The sequence below is a fragment of the Nylanderia fulva genome, unplaced genomic scaffold (assembly GCF_048542155.1).
Source record: "Nylanderia fulva isolate GAGA-0341 unplaced genomic scaffold, ASM4854215v1 Scaffold20, whole genome shotgun sequence".
In the NCBI taxonomy this organism is placed as follows: domain Eukaryota; kingdom Metazoa; phylum Arthropoda; class Insecta; order Hymenoptera; family Formicidae; genus Nylanderia; species Nylanderia fulva.
The window spans coordinates 1,732,378-1,748,726 of NW_028190264.1; the positions used below are offsets into that span (position 1 = coordinate 1,732,378).

A 16,349-nucleotide genomic window follows, 5' to 3' on the forward strand; every position below is an offset into this window, starting at 1 on the left:
GAGAAAAAGGGGATGCATGTATATATGTGTATTCACAAAATTCCCTCTCTCTCTCTCCTCAATCTTGATTTAAAGCATATAAATCTGTCCGATATTTCGAAGTCTATTTTCCTCCCCTTAGAAAACATTATTTATCTTTTATATTTAAACATCTCTTTTAAAATATTTGAGGAAAGAGAAAAAGCTGGAGAATTTTATTATTTATCCATATATCAAAGTTCTAAAAATATGTAGTAATAACTAACAGAAGTTTGGGTAGAAACATATGGCAGAAACAGAGCTAGCATGTAGTGTTTTCTTGGGACTCGCGATGAAATTGCCGCTGTTCAAAACAGACGGTCAACCCTCGAAGAAAGTCCGTTTATTGAAGACTGAAAGTAAATTGTTCCGATTATAATTCATCGAACGAAACGCGCGCTTTTGTAAGGAAGCTTTTATGTATATTTAGATCGAAATGGCGCGGTTCTTCTCTATGTCTTCTGCATTTTCGGATAAGCGCGAGATCTAGTCTCAATTGTTTTCCAATTTCATTTTTATCTTCCAAGAACAATACTTCTCTAAAAAACTAGAAAGAAATCTAGATGTTAAGCGAGTGAAATTAGAGAGTTAATTGAATTGTTTTTACAAAGAACTTAGTTGATTAATTGCAATTTAAATTGTCTAACACTTTCCCTTTCTGTCTCTCTTACGTATACCTACTTTTTTGTATAATACTGACTCTTTTATATATACTTTTGTCGAACTTTATGCAAATATTTGTATTCCATTAACTACGGCATTTGATATTTAATTAATTTCATCTAATTACCAATATTCGTATGCGCGTATTTTAAATTATTCGAAAATATATTAATTTTTTTACTGGTAACGAAAGATGATATGCATAAATATTCTAGAGAGCAGTATTAGTTGATTTTGTTTATAATATATTTTTTCTTTATATTTAAATTATATTTATTGAAGAAATTGTAGTTATTCTAGCTTGCATATTTTATCAAGATAAAATAACTATTGCAATATTTATTAATTGATTACTAATTAATAAATTAATAATACTATAATATTAAAAATAATAAAAAATTTGATTAGACTCTATTTATTTATAAATAGAGTATAATAATTAAAAGAGATAAAATTAACTTCAACTTCGTAAAAACAAGGTTAAAAAGTTATCACAACTACGTCAATGGCAATAGATGAGTGCTAATTTTTTATTATTGTGAAATAAACTAATAACATGTATTATAAAATCGAAGTATGGAATAATCGGAACTTTTTTCTGATTGAGTTAGAACAGGGAGTATTTTCATTGATTTTCATTATGGACACAATATAATAAAACAAGACATGTAGTTCTCTGTAAAGTTCGATATATCTTAAAATTTTCATAAAATTCTAGATCTTTTTTAAAAAATTTTAGATACAATTTTATTTCTTAAAACAATACATTAAAAAAATTTTATGATTAAGTGTACAAAAGATAGAGACCTCAGAGCCTTCTCAACCTCACATTTTCGTAATATGAAAATAAATGGCAGATAATTTTATATATTTTAATCATATTTGTTTCATCTCGAGTTAAGTCATGATTTAAATATATACATATGAGAGTCAGCTCTTTAATACCATGATAGTTTGAATTTTAACTTTTGATTGAGATTAACTTAACAACATTGACGTTATGTTAAATTGTTGCAAAATTGTAAACTCTATTCGCTATCATTATAATTTTTTAGTTTTTTGTTTAACTGTAAATTGCAAACGCGCTGCATGATCGGGAAAATATTGGCTGGCAGTCACGTAAAATATTAATATAGTAAAAAAATAAATAATGCAAGTAGCAAATTTTATAAAGATAAATTCAATATGTACGAATTTTTTAAAGAATAATATAATAGCTATATTCTCTTGAAGAAATATTCTATTAAGTATAATATATATATATATATATCTATGTTAAAGAAAGAAAAATTAAATTATTTTAATCAATTTATTTTTTTATTTTAATTGATGTATATTTATATTTCTATACGCGGATATTTGTGTCAGTTCTTTCTTATATTTTGACAATAAACAATAATTGGAACCGTATATAAAAGCATAGATTATATTAGAATAAAAATTTCAGATTCTTTCATATCTCTTACTTTATCTCTCTATAATATCTCAGATCTAATAAATTTGATGCTTCTCTCTGTAGTTGATTTTTCTCCAATTTTCCTCAAATTATTGTTAAAGAATGTTAACTTGCCAGCTCATCAATTTTTAAAGTAATTAAAGCCAAAGTAAGTTAATAATCTTTAGTTATTAATAGATGATTGGAGGACAAATTGCATAAGAGGCCTTCAAAGACTTCATAGATATTACATATGATGGAATTGATGCACTATTATATATACATATAATACTCCTTGAAGCTATTATAATATAATATAAGAATATATCTTATAATATATTATAAGAAAATTAGAAACTCGTAAATTGCTGAAATATTTTATTTTATCACTGCTGATGCAATCAAAATAAATAAATAATATAAGATTCATATCGAATACAATCTTATGTATCAATCTTAATGCACGTACATGTCTGAATTTTATAAAAAAATGAAAAAAAGAAAAATAAAATGTTCACAATTCGTGTATGTAGATGCATGGTATTGTTGCTTTGCAACATTTCAGATAAGGTTTGTAATTGTCGAGCGTATCGCCGTCATAATTTTACAACAACACGTGAACAGACCCAAAACACGATGAGCTTCATATTTCACCGAGTCGACATATACAGGCTTTCATGCTTGCTCGAAAAAATTCGCGTTTAGAGGCTCAAATTAAAAAGCACGGAATTTCTGCTCTTGTGCATGTGTTATTACTTTCAGCGGCGAATTTTAGCAGATATTTCGAGCAGGATCGAAAAACGTGGTTTACCTAAATTCCAAATTCTTTTTTATATAAAATATATTAAAATAACAAATAATATAATAAAATAATATATATATATATGTATTAATGTTGCTATTATAATCATTATATATAAATAAATATAAATTATAAGACACAAATTGTAAAATTATGAGAGTGATACGGTCGACAATTACAATTACAAGTCATACCTGAAAAGTTACAAAAAAACAAAGATACTGTACATTTAAATTACAAATATATGCGAATTGTAGATGCGGACATGTTTCTATTTTTTTATAAAACAATTCTGAAATTAAAAAATAAAACGAAATTTTAATCGTAATAATAAGTACACATGTTATTGATATTTCGCATTGATGTACGAGCAAGACTTGTATTCTTATATACATATATATATATTTGGCACAAAATAATTAATTCGCTAAATTCCATCGCGATTAATTTTTTGCGGAGCGCGATTTCATACGCGATTTTTGCTGCCACGTGTCAACCCATGTGATCAGAGAGTATATCGTCGGCTTTTTCATAGCCATTTATTTTTTACGATTGACGGCAAATTGCAAAAATATGCGGGGACATTATTTTCGCGAGCGAAACTTTTCGGTGGCTTTGAGTCTTTGACAAACGGCCGTCGGTAATTGGATTCGTTTTATGAAGTTCCAACGAAACGCCGAGATGACCCTCCACACCCTCCGCACTCTGTTCATCCCCTTCCGTTCTCCAGTCGCGCTCGCTATTAATTGGAGATGGCGGTGGATGAGTCGACAGTCTGCGGGGGTGCGGACTCGAGGTCGGTCGGGGTGATTAATTTGATTCAATTACAAACCGGAGCAGATCCGGGGCATCGATTTTATTACCATTCCGGTATATTCGTTCTCTCGTCCGCGGTCCGTCGATTTTTCCTTCTCACTCCGTAAAAAAAAAAAAAAAAAAAAAAAAAAAAAAAAAAAAAAAAGGAAGCGACGGCGGGATTGACTTCGAAAGATATCATGTGGCTTTCGCGGTTATCAGTCGAATGTTATTACGTCTATAAAAGCGCGTAACAACATTCTTGAGATGTCAAATCGATATGAAATATTATTTATGCAAATATTTACTGTACCATTTCATTTTTCGAAATTCCTGTGTGTGTGGGAGTGTTATTTTTTTATTTCGAAATTTTATACATCAAATATATTCTCTCGCAAAAAGAGTATCTCATGAAAAAAAATGCGTAGAATTTTTTTATTAACATTCTCCACTTTTATGAAATTGGTACCTCATCATTTCAAAAACTTAAAGTGAAATATCGATTTTCATTAGTAAATTGATTCGTATCTAATTGTATTTTTATGTATTAATTATTATATATTATGCATTATAAAATTCACAATAAGAAAAAAAATACAAAAAATTTTTTGTTTTTATTTAAACATGAATTTAAATAAATTTATTCTCTCGTATATAAATTATATATTTTACATGTATATTAGTATTGTATATATAAATTGTATTCTCTAATTTAAACTTAAAATATAAATTTGAATTTATACATTAAACTTTAAATAAAACAATAATAAAAATAATAAATATGCAGTTGTATTGCATATTTATTGTTTATTTTTTAGTATAATTTTTATTACTTTTAATTTTAATTTAATTTTATTCAAACTACGTATAGTAACGCATCATAACAATTGCTAATTTAGGACAGCAATTTAAGTCTTTATTGTTCATTGAACAATGAAAGATGAAGCAAATTTTTTTGTCGCCATTGTAAATTAAAGAAATATTAATTTAAAAAATTATTACAATTAGAGTCAAATACAGAAGAATCTAATTGATGAAATTAATTTTTTAAAAGATGAGGTGCCAACATACAATCTTTTAAACATATTTTCCTCGCTTTTCTGCCTTTAAAAAAATTAATTACAATTAGAATCAAATACAGAAGAATCTAATTGATGAAATTAATTTTTTAAAAGATGAAGTGCTAACATATTCATATAATCTTTTAAACATATTTTTCTCGCTTCTCTGTCTTAAAAAAAAATTAATTACAATTAGAATCAAATACAGAAAAAATGTAATTGATGAAATTAATTTTTTAAAAGATAAGGTGCCAACATACAATCTTTTAAACATATTTTCCTCGCTTTTCTGCCTTTAAAAAAATTAATTACAATTAGAATCAAATACAGAAGAATCTAATTGATGAAACTAATTTTTTAAAAGATGAGGTGCTAACATATTCATATAATCTAAACATATTTTTCTCGCTTCTCTGTCTTAAAAAAAAATTAATTACAACTAGAATCAAATACAGAAAAAATCTAATTGATGAAATTAATTTTTTAAAAGATAAGGTGCCAACATACAATCTTTTAAACACATTTTCCTCGCTTTTCTGCCTTTAAAAAAATTAATTACAATTAGAATCAAATACAGAAGAATCTAATTGATGAAACTAATTTTTTAAAAGATGAGGTGCTAACATATTCATATAATCTAAACATATTTTTCTCGCTTCTCTGTCTTAAAGAAAAATTAATTACAACTAGAATCAAATACAGAAAAAATCCAATTGATGAAATTAATTTTTTAAAAGATAAGGTGCCAACATACAATCTTTTAAACATATTTTCCTCGCTTTTCTGCCTTTAAAAAAATTAATTACAATTAGAATCAAATACAGAAGAATCTAATTGATGAAATTAATTTTTTAAAAGATGAGGTGCTAACATATTCATATAATCTAAACATATTTTTCTCGCTTCTCTGTCTTAAAAAAAAATTAATTACAATTAGAATCAAATACAGAAAAAATCTAATTGATGAAATTAATTTTTTAAAAGATAAGGTGCCAACATACAATCTTTTAAACATATTTTCCTCGCTTTTCTGCCTTTCAACAAATGTTTACGAATTTAAAAAAATTATATGCGAATTGCGAAGTGAATTTTCGAGGAAGTATCTCTGGCTTTCATCGCGATCTTTCAGAAGAATACACGCATGAACCGCGTGTGGCACGCGTTTGTTCGCACACGTATGTAACGTACGTACGTCGGTTAGGTACCTACTTACGGCAGCTTCGGTGATACATGGAGGTCGCACCTAAATTTCCCCGGGGAGTCATACGTCTCTTGGCGGCCTTATCCACCCTCTCTCTTTCTCACCCCGGCGCAACCCTTCGTATTTTCTCCCCGTCTCTATCCCCTTGCTCTTTCGACTTTCGCGGTTCTCTCTCTCTCTCTCCGAACCTGCCTCTTCATCCTCGTCGTTCCCCAGCCAACCATCTCGCGTTCTCGCGAGCGTTCGCGCGTTCATTTGGCCGACGTGTTTCCGCATTCGGCGGTGATTCTTGCTCGCTCGCCGCACTCTCGAGCCGAGTCCACGTGGAATTATCAAGATTACGGTCCGCGGAGACGGTGCTAATGGATTTCGAGATATTACTCCGGCTAAACTATACACACCAAATAACGTAATGTAAGCACGTATGTGTGCGAGACCGTGTTTGTGCCGACGTGTATATAGCCCCGGATGTATTCGTGAATAGATAGTACCTATATAGTCGTGACTCGTTAGTGAATCAAGACTGCAGTTTCCGAGATTACTAATTATACTTTTTATAATTCGCGAATTAATTGTTTGGAATGATATATGGAGGTTGCATCACCAGAGGATGCGTAAAAATCTAATTGTTGTTAATCAAATAATATGTAATATATTACATAAAAATATGTAAAATTACATAAATAAATAAGTGTAATGTTACATATTTTTATGTAATTTTACATGTTTTTTTACAATGAGGAATAAATTAGGAAATGCATTTAATCTGTTTAAACGTGTTTCTTCACTACTTTTGTCTGACCATAAACATGTATTTCTACTGATCTTCCTTTACTACTTTCTTAATCTTTACCATAAGGCTATTATACATTCTAAAATATGTGTCTGCATATATTTCTTTGTTGAGATTACATCTTCCCATAAAAATGTTATTTGTACATTTTTTAAAAAAAGAAAAGAGGAAAGTCTAGTTAATAAAGTCTGCATATATTCGCTAATGTTGAAACGCAGTACATATTCCAGCATTAAAACAAAAGGAAATAGAATATTTCTTATATACTAGCTGAAGGTTAAATCCTCCATAGAGGAACATAACAGTAGAAGCGACATGTAACACCTTTCTCCCAAGATGATCGCGAAAGTGGATTTAGAGCAAAGAGTAGTTTTACGCGCGTCACCCTTTCGCTGCGCGCGAATAACTGCGGGTCGTTCTGCGTATGTATGTATATACGTATGAGTGTGTATGTATGTGTGTATAGATACCTGACTCGTAACATTGAACTCGGAATGACGGCATAAAAGCCCGGCGTAAAGGACACGGTGGTCCGCCACAATTTCCTTGGAATTGACGCAGGGTTCTTCAGCTTATTAAGTTTTACGAAGAGGTCTTTTGAAGCTGAAAAAGGGGAAGAAATGTAGACGGTTTTGCTTGTTTAAATTTATGAAGATATAGGATGCAGCGTAATTCTGTTCAAAATTACGCCCGTCCGTTTTTCTTACTTTTTTCACTAATTTTCTTATTTCAAGAATAAAATCGCGTGAAGTAACTTTAGAGAAATACATTTATTAATCTTCATTAATCTCTCTTCTCTGACATAATCATTATTTTTTTGAACATCAATTTATATGTGAAACAATTTATTTATAAGAATGTATATTTATTTTTTATTTAATTAAAAATTTTTAATCTTATTTTTTTATTATTTTTTTCCGTCTAAACTGACATGAATTTTGATTATAAGTTGCACAACGTTCCGACCATCGGTTCTGATCCTTATCAACAAAATTAATTACCTAAATTTAAATAAATTTTGTAATTTAATTATAGCACTTGATAAGCACCGATGGTCGAAACGTTGTGCAACTTATAATCAAAATTCATGTCACTTTGGTCGGAGAAAAATAATAAAAAATTTATTATTAACTTTACACTGACGACTTACTTTACTTCTTAATCATATTTGTTCAATTATTTGGATCTTCATGAAGTTGAACTGACTTTTCTTTTGAAAATGCAACAAATTAGAATTTTTACAAATTTAATAGGCTTTGTAAAACAAATTATTTCTATTAAGACTTAATATTTTTATAAAATTTTCTTTACTGAAGAAATAATCTTTCTTAATGCGAGGACATCGCTCACGATTTACTTTCGGTCCAATATTGAGAAAATTTATTTTCTCAATGACGTAGTTTATATATCGATTGATCCACTCGGAGCTCAGCACGTCACGAATAAGGACTTAGGGTTAACGTCTTGACCCTCGGACAAACGTCGGGTCCGAAACATCCCTATAAAGAATCGGTGCGGTTAAACGAAGCAATTTGTAGACCATCTTTTGCTCGCCCACGCGATTCCGCTGATTCATGAATTAAACAGCGCCGCTTCGTTTTGCTGCAGGTATATATACGTGTGCGAGAATATGCAGAAGGGTTAGTTGTGTGTATGTGCGATATATATGCGTGTTATTGCTCAACAAACTCGATGTTTTCTCGCCATCGCAAACGGAAAAAAATGATCGAGACTAACAGGAAGAAAGATGGAATGGGGCCAATTACTGACGACCTGTCGGCATTTCACTTCTTTTCGTACTTGGACCCTTGAAAAGTCTGAAAAGATGTCAGGAAGGAAGAGGGTGGTGCAATATAATATTGTGAAAGCGCCACAAAACTTTTCCCTATTTTTTATCGAGAAAAAATCATCATTTATTATGATGAGAATTTAATATTTTTGCGGACGAGGCACATGAATTAATTTTGCTTCCTCCATTTTTGCGGAAATAAGCATTTTAAATATAAATATTTTTGAATATCATTTTTCTAGCGAATATCATTCTTATTAATTTAATTATATATAATTAAATTAATAAATTTAATTAATAAATTTATAAATTAATAAATTTATAAATTAATAAATTTAATTATATGTAATTAAATATAGTATCCATTTTTTAGTGACTATATACATTTAGATGGATACATCTACAATATAAATGTCGGTTTATATTTTCTGAAACTCTTGTGGCAAATTTATTGCACATTGCAGATGAAAAAGAAATATATGTTTTATTTTTTATGGATTTTATTAATTAAATCAAGTTTTATTACGTCGTGTATATACACGGTACGATATATATTACGTTAATAGTGACAATTTATTTGTCATTCTTGATGGATCCCGCCGTAAGGCAAGCGTGACGACGAGGCGATATTTTTGCAAAAAACACGACGGCTCATACCGCACGGAGAAACGTTGAAACAATTGATAAAAAAATATTTAGCAATTGAATCAAGCGCTCGACGAGCGCGTGCTTATATAAACCGACTGCGTATACCGACTCGAAATATTTGTTGTTCTTCAATAAAACGTTACCAACACTGTCGCACAACGTTCGACAACTCCTATTTTTTATCCATACTCCGTATAGTATAACGCGTCAGTAGTGACGCCGACGTTATTACGGTAATACTATTTGCACCACCGAGTAAGCAAACCGGGAGGGTTTATACAGAACGTCGAATGGAAACGAAAGCGGGCGCACGGCCCGCTGATTACAAAATGCAATTAATTAATGATTACTCACCAGAGAACTCTGAGAGAGAAAGAGAGAGAGAGAGAGAGCGCGCTCTCGGTCGCTGGATATCACTGCACCGCACCGGCTGGGAAAGTTTCCGGCGAGCTGACCGTGCTTATCTAACTGGAGTAGTGGACACAACCGTGGCGAATAGTATAGCCCTGGTCCCGCCGTATAACTTGGCCGGGACTTTGTCGCGAGACATGTCGACCATTTCGGCTAACGCTCGTCACATTGTACACCACGTGCAACACCGGGCTACCCACGCTGCATCTCGTCAATTTACTCCAAGTCGCTGTGCGATGTACACCAGCACCAGGACAGGGTAGCAGCTTGACCGCAAAGATAGTATCTCGGCGGATGCCTTCGAGAACGTCCGCCAACTTGAGCACTGAGCTAACTCGAGGGATTATGCAGTGGAATTTTACAGCCACCATATGCATCTATATTGGGATTCAGTGAGATTAATCGATGGAAATTGCAATTTTAATTATTCAATTATTTCAATAAAATTATTTGACGTTGATTAGGGTGTCCAGCAGACTTAATGAAAAAAATTCCCTGAGTTTTTCATATTTTATACAAGACCAGAAATTCATTTTTTCCCTGACTTTTTAGTATTATTTTTTCCAAATATATAATTTGCATATATCTATATGATAAATCAATTTAATGTTAAATTATGAAATCTTTGAGATATTTTTGTTAATAATGAAAAGATTCGAAAGTTAAAAAAAAACAAAAATTTAAATTAATTACAAGATATTAAAATTTAATTTATTTAATCATTAATCGTGTGAGTTATAAGAAAGTTGAACGAGTCATAAGATTCAAAATACACATTATATAAAATTTGAAATCTAAATCCAGGTAATATTTTATACACACATATTATTTTTTAAAGAAAATTTTTTATCATTTTTCACATTTCGTAATTAAATTTTTTAACAATTTAACGTCAAGTAATAATTTAATGAAATAAAAAAATGAGAACTACGCAAAAAAACTCTTGTTATCGATTTTAAATTGAAGTTTGATGTATGAGCAACTTTATTCCGATTTGATTTTAATACAAATGCATCTAATGTTTTCGCAGCATGTGATTTCAGGACTTTGATCCGTGCAGAGCGATAAAGCGATAAAGAGATGCATAAATGGTTTTTAGTTGAATCATTCGAAATAATATGATTTCTTGGAAAGCTGTACACTGTCGCATTAAAAAAAAGAACTTGCATGATAGTAAAAACGCAAATACCATGCAAATGATATGCATATACGGTTGAAAATCCTTTTCACAATATTTTCTCGTGTCAGTCAGACGAAACAGGATTTTCGCGGAAAATTCTGCGTGCAAAATGATGCACGTGGAATTTAAGAGAGAGAGAGAGAGAGAGACGGGAAGGAATTGTATAGTAATTACTTTAATGACATTGCGGGATGACGTTGCGGTTTATTTTCTTCCACCGTCGTCGTTCTCTCGCATGTAGGATAGGAATAGGAGACACGCCGAAGTTTGTTGCTTCAACATTCCTGCGGTATTCGACGATCGTCGCCTTCACTTTAGACACGTGTCGATCTTCCGGATGCAATTAAGGTCGCAATCGCGCGAGACGGCACTTCTCCTCCGGATTTCCTTTCTCTCTTTAGGAGCTGCCCGTTGTAATCGTCTTAATTCGTCCGCATAAAGTAAAAGTGGGTGGGTTGAAAAAGGTAAAAGGAAAGGGAAGAATGACTACACAGTAGAAAAATTTGTGTTTTCTTGTTAAAATTTTTGTGTTAAATACACATTCATGTGTTAATTTAACATATTATTGTTCTGTTAATTGAACTTAAATGTTAAATTATTAAAACAACTGACAAAAAATGTAAAAATAACACAATGTGCATCTATTTTTTATTTTACACAATAAATATGTTCTGCTTTATTAGTGACAAGATTTATCTGTTAAAATTTATAGAAAAAAATGTTGATTTTCCATTTATAACATAAGTGGGGATGATAAAATCGTAAAATTAATATATTTTTTATGAATTTTTACATTAAAAGTATGTTAATTTTACACAAAATTTATTTTAAATTATTTGAAGTTTTGCATTTAGTTTGTGTTAAAATATTAACACAACATTTGTGTCTCCGTTTAACATATCGATATTATGTTAAATTAACACAAACATTTCTGTGGACCGTTTGGGATATGTGATATCTGTTAACAGAAATTTTTTAACTGTGTATTATATCATGTATCGTAATAACGCGTGTAATACGAGATCTTTGAAAAAAATCGTAAGAAGGAAAAGAAAAGCAATTAGAATTATAAAAAAATATTACGTAAGATTTTGGTAGTTCAAAGTCATCGTATAGTATACTTATGTCGAGTGACTTGCATGATTTGACAAATGTGTAATGATGACTATGAGTTATTTGAAGATATAAAATGTACATATATTGTATATTGCGATACACAACTGTGATAACTTATCGACTGATTTATCCGCAGCAATGTTTCTAATAAAAATTATTTTTGAAAATCATATATTTTTTTATTAAAAAAATTTGAGCAATACTTATTTACAATTTAAATCGTAAGCTGAATATATATTTTTTTACAATGCTCCACTCATAAAAATATTTTTTATAAATGCAAATATATTTATATATGTATATAATATTTATAATCTTTCTCTTTTTTCTTTCTACAGCAAATGCAACATTTAGCGCTCATCAAGTATTCAATTTTGAAAAAAAAAATAATAATGCACTTATAATTTTTATTGATAGAAATTGTATATTCTAATTTATTTGGAACATTTTAAAGGTCTCATGAGAAACTTTTATCTAAGAATAGACTGTTACAAAATTCTTGTTTACGTGCGGTGATCAAAATATAAGCCAAAAATAAATCTTTTCGAATTAAAATTTTTCGAATCGAATCGTAATCATCCGGTATGCTTACGTAACATGCACGTGAGTCTCTTTATAACAACATCAGGGACGTAATAGCAAGCGTTATTCCTATCTTGATATTTTATTTTTTACTTAAAAACATAGTCGATAAATATTAATTATATCAATAAATATATAACAGTTTAATTATATATATATAAGAATTGTGTGCGCATAAATCATGACAAATAAACATAATAATAAGTATACAAATTTTATTTATAAGACAGAATAGATCATTTTTAACTCTTGACCGTTTATATTGACATTATTAATTTTATCAGTTTATTAATATTAATAGCTACTAGTTTTCTAATATATTAAACCTATTTTCGAAAATTCTAAACCTATAGATTTAATAAAATTGATAATCGCATAAAAATGCGAGGATCACGCTAATAAATTTTTATTGTACGAGCGATTTATTGGATCAAGCGTTATTACTTAATTGCAATTTTATCTTTATCTCGCAATTAGTCACTGTCGTGGAATATTTCCGCAAGAGAATTCGTGGGGAACCTGAATCCCTACCGCTGCGTCGACATATTGGAAGCGTATATGTGTTGATTATAGTCGAATAGGCACTGAACTCAAGCAGTTGGGTATAGACACACATCGGGCGAACAGGCAGATAGATTGATTGACTGCACGCCGGCTGGTTGGCAAAGGCGAAGGTCGATCATTGCCTGACATAATTATTGATTTACGTTTATTGCGTCTACTCACCGTAAATTAGATACTCATTTCCAATATGCAAATTCGCGACATGTGGCGGATATACTCGCACGTCGTTCTTCTTCTCGTCGTCGTGTCCTCGACGTATTGTTCAGCCGTCAACGAGACCAAGTTTGTAAATACAGACAAGTCGAAATTCAAGATACTGAGTGTTTTCGGACATCTCGGGAAGAGTCACTTCGACGTGTTCAAGCCGCTTCTGGAGGAATTGGCTCGCCATGGTCACGAAATCACCGTGATCTCGTACTTTCCGCGAACTGACAGCGCCAAGGCGAAGGAACCGCTGCCTAATTACAAGGACATCAGTTTGGTGGATCCTAAGGTGGGTGTCTACGTCAACGTTGTGGATCTTCATCAAGTCAGTCATTCGCGCTTTTTCCTAGCGACCCAGCTTCTTTTGTTGAGGTCCATGGCTGATTTCGCGTGCCAGACTGGTCTGCGACACCCACTGATCACGGAGTTCCTTCGACGCGACGAGAAATTCGACGTGATCCTCACGGAGAACTTCAACACCGACTGCTTCCTGGGCTTCATTCATCATTTCAAAGCGCCCTACCTGGCCCTCTCGTCACACCAGATCATGCCTTGGACCAACGAGGACATGGGCAACGAGGACAATCCCAGTTACATCCCGAATATATTTTTCGGCCTCACCAGGCCCATGGATCTCATCGACAGAATGAAAAACGCCGTGACATTGCTGTTGTTTAACGCAGCTTACGATTATTGGTTCCGGCCCGCCGATCAAGCCATCGCCAACGAAGTGTTCGGTCCGGATCTTCCTGAGCTTAGTGAAATCGCTCGGCAGTCGAGAGCGTTGCTGGTGAACACCCACAACAGCTTTCATGGCAGCAGACCCCAACTGCCGAACGTGATCGAAGTCGGTGGCCTTCACATTCCGCCCAAGGTCAATCCGGTACCAAAGGACATCGCCAAATTCCTCGATAGCGCGAATGACGAAGGAGTGCTCTACTTCAGCCTCGGCTCCATGATTAAATCGACGACCATGCCGAAGGAGAAGCTGGACGCGATTCTGAACGTGATCGAGTCCATTCCTCGAAAGGTGATTTGGAAGTGGGAGAGCGACGAGTCGCCGCGAAAAATGGACAACGTTATGACCAGGAAGTGGCTGCCTCAATTTGACGTCATGAGTAAGTGAGGAAAAAAATGAATGTTTTATTTTTGTTTGCATAGAGAGTTATTTAGAATCTAGTCGCTATATCAGTATTGATTAGATTAGAGCTTGACTTGTATCTGACATTAATGCGACTGCGGAGATTATATACGTATATGGGTGGATATGCACATGTGAGACCAATTATAATTAATTACCGTAGAATTCAGTTATAGTGCAGTCATGTTTTCTAGTTATTTTTTATCGCGTTTGATTATTATACTTTAAAAGAAAAAGGAAACATTTTCAATTTATTTTTAGCGTTTTAATATATTTTTAGTGTTTTATGCATGTTTCTCTACTCATTTCCCGAAAAAGTTGATAGTAAAAACCGTTGCATTTTTCATTTCTATATAACGCGAAAAGTCATTTGTTGATTGCGACATTGGACTGGTTTTAATAATTAAAATAATTGTGAGTTTTAAACATGAACGTTATAAAATGATGATACATGAAATGCATCGTAATATTTAAAATTGTATATAAGTACATTTGTAATGTAGACAAACAATTGTATACATGAAATGCATCGTAATGTTTAAAATTGTATATAAGTAGTGTTTAAAAACATGTAATAGAATATTTACGTACGTGATAAATGCTAGGTTTTCTTAAGTAGTAAATAATACGTAGTTTACACGTAAATATTTAAAAAAACATTGTGCATTATATGCATAATAATGCACTGATAATTAAGTTGAATTTTTAAAGAAAAAATAAGAAAGAAAGCTCATCACGAACACTTCAGCAAAGAAAGTTCAAATTCAAACTTATAGATTATAATAAACTTCATTATATAAAGTATTTCAAAATTCCCAATTATGATATATTAACGATTATAATAAACTTCATTAGATAAAGTATTTCAAAATTCCCAATTATGATATATTAACGAAGAATTTTTCAAGACATCTGAGCCAATACAAAATTTTCTTCTAAAAATATATTTACGTATATTACTTTTGGTTAAATAATGTATATTTAAAAAAATGTACTTTTTTTTTTTAATAATTCTTAAATATACCTTAATAATTATTTTTTATATCTTACTGTGATTTACTAAAGCTTTTGAGATATTATAATACGTTTTGCTATTTAATATACATTACACGGAGAGATGATTTAATGCGTGTAACCTTGGCATTGCGAGCTAAACTAAAAGCTAAATTTGCAACATCAATATGCGCGCGTGTATGCGCGAAACTGTGACTAACAATAAGAGTTGATTATTATTATCACACGGCGAGTTATAATTCCGTCGAGTTACCCAAGTCCCCGCGGACACGAGAAATAGCAATCTATCCTTTCAAGTTTTAATGTTACGTTACTTGGATTTAACTGGCTGTATATAATAGTTGCGAGATTACAATTGCGAGATTAAATAAAAGTGTATTACTGTTATTGGCTGTCATAACTTATCATATGATTTAATATTGAAAAAAGGAATAAGCGAGATATGTGACTTCTTGTTTTATATATATATATATATATTTAAAAAATCCAGTTTTAATCTGAAGAGACATTAACTCTTATCAAAGAATCATTTTGTAAGATAAGATAAGTCTTAACCTGAAGAGACATATCACTCTTATCAAAGAGTCGCTTTTTAATTTTCACTTTCTCTTTTGATAATATTGTGATTTGTTATAAGAAAGTTAAATCTCATGCAATTGATTACTTTTGTTATCACTCAACTGTTAAATATGTATATAACTGAATTATATTCAATCGTAAGAAGTTTGTTAGGATTGTAAATATTTTATTATTTTACTCATTAATTAACTAACGCAAAGGAAATATGTATGGTTTTCTATGTTTATGCTGTTTGACATATCTATTAACAGATTGAAAAGTATATAAAAAAGAAAAAAATATTTACGTGTGCAGATTATAAGACTCAAACATATTTTTATGTTGAGATTACTTCACAGTTTTTTATCTTGACA

At 31.3% G+C, this 16,349-nt stretch overlaps 1 protein-coding gene and 1 long non-coding RNA gene across 3 annotated transcripts in view; one reads left to right on the top strand and one right to left on the bottom strand.

Annotated features, from left to right (window-relative positions):
- Positions 1 to 12,692: 12,692 nt before the first annotated feature.
- Positions 12,693 to 14,512, bottom strand: LOC114944028 (uncharacterized). The gene is made up of 2 exons (XR_003822106.2): positions 13,221 to 14,512; positions 12,693 to 13,149 (listed from the first exon to the last, which is right to left on the bottom strand). It is a non-coding gene; the product is annotated as an uncharacterized LOC114944028 (long non-coding RNA).
- Positions 13,050 to 16,349, top strand: part of LOC114944027 (UDP-glycosyltransferase UGT5) — a 72,161-nt gene continuing 68,861 nt past the window's right edge. The window contains exon 1 of one of the 2 annotated variants that reach the window (XM_029319730.2): positions 13,050 to 14,380. In XM_029319730.2, coding sequence (XP_029175563.1) covers positions 13,246 to 14,380 — 1,135 coding nt within the window. In that variant the 5' untranslated portion in view covers positions 13,050 to 13,245. The remainder of the gene's footprint in view (positions 14,381 to 16,349) is intronic. The other variant, XM_029319729.2, reaches the window with a different exon arrangement.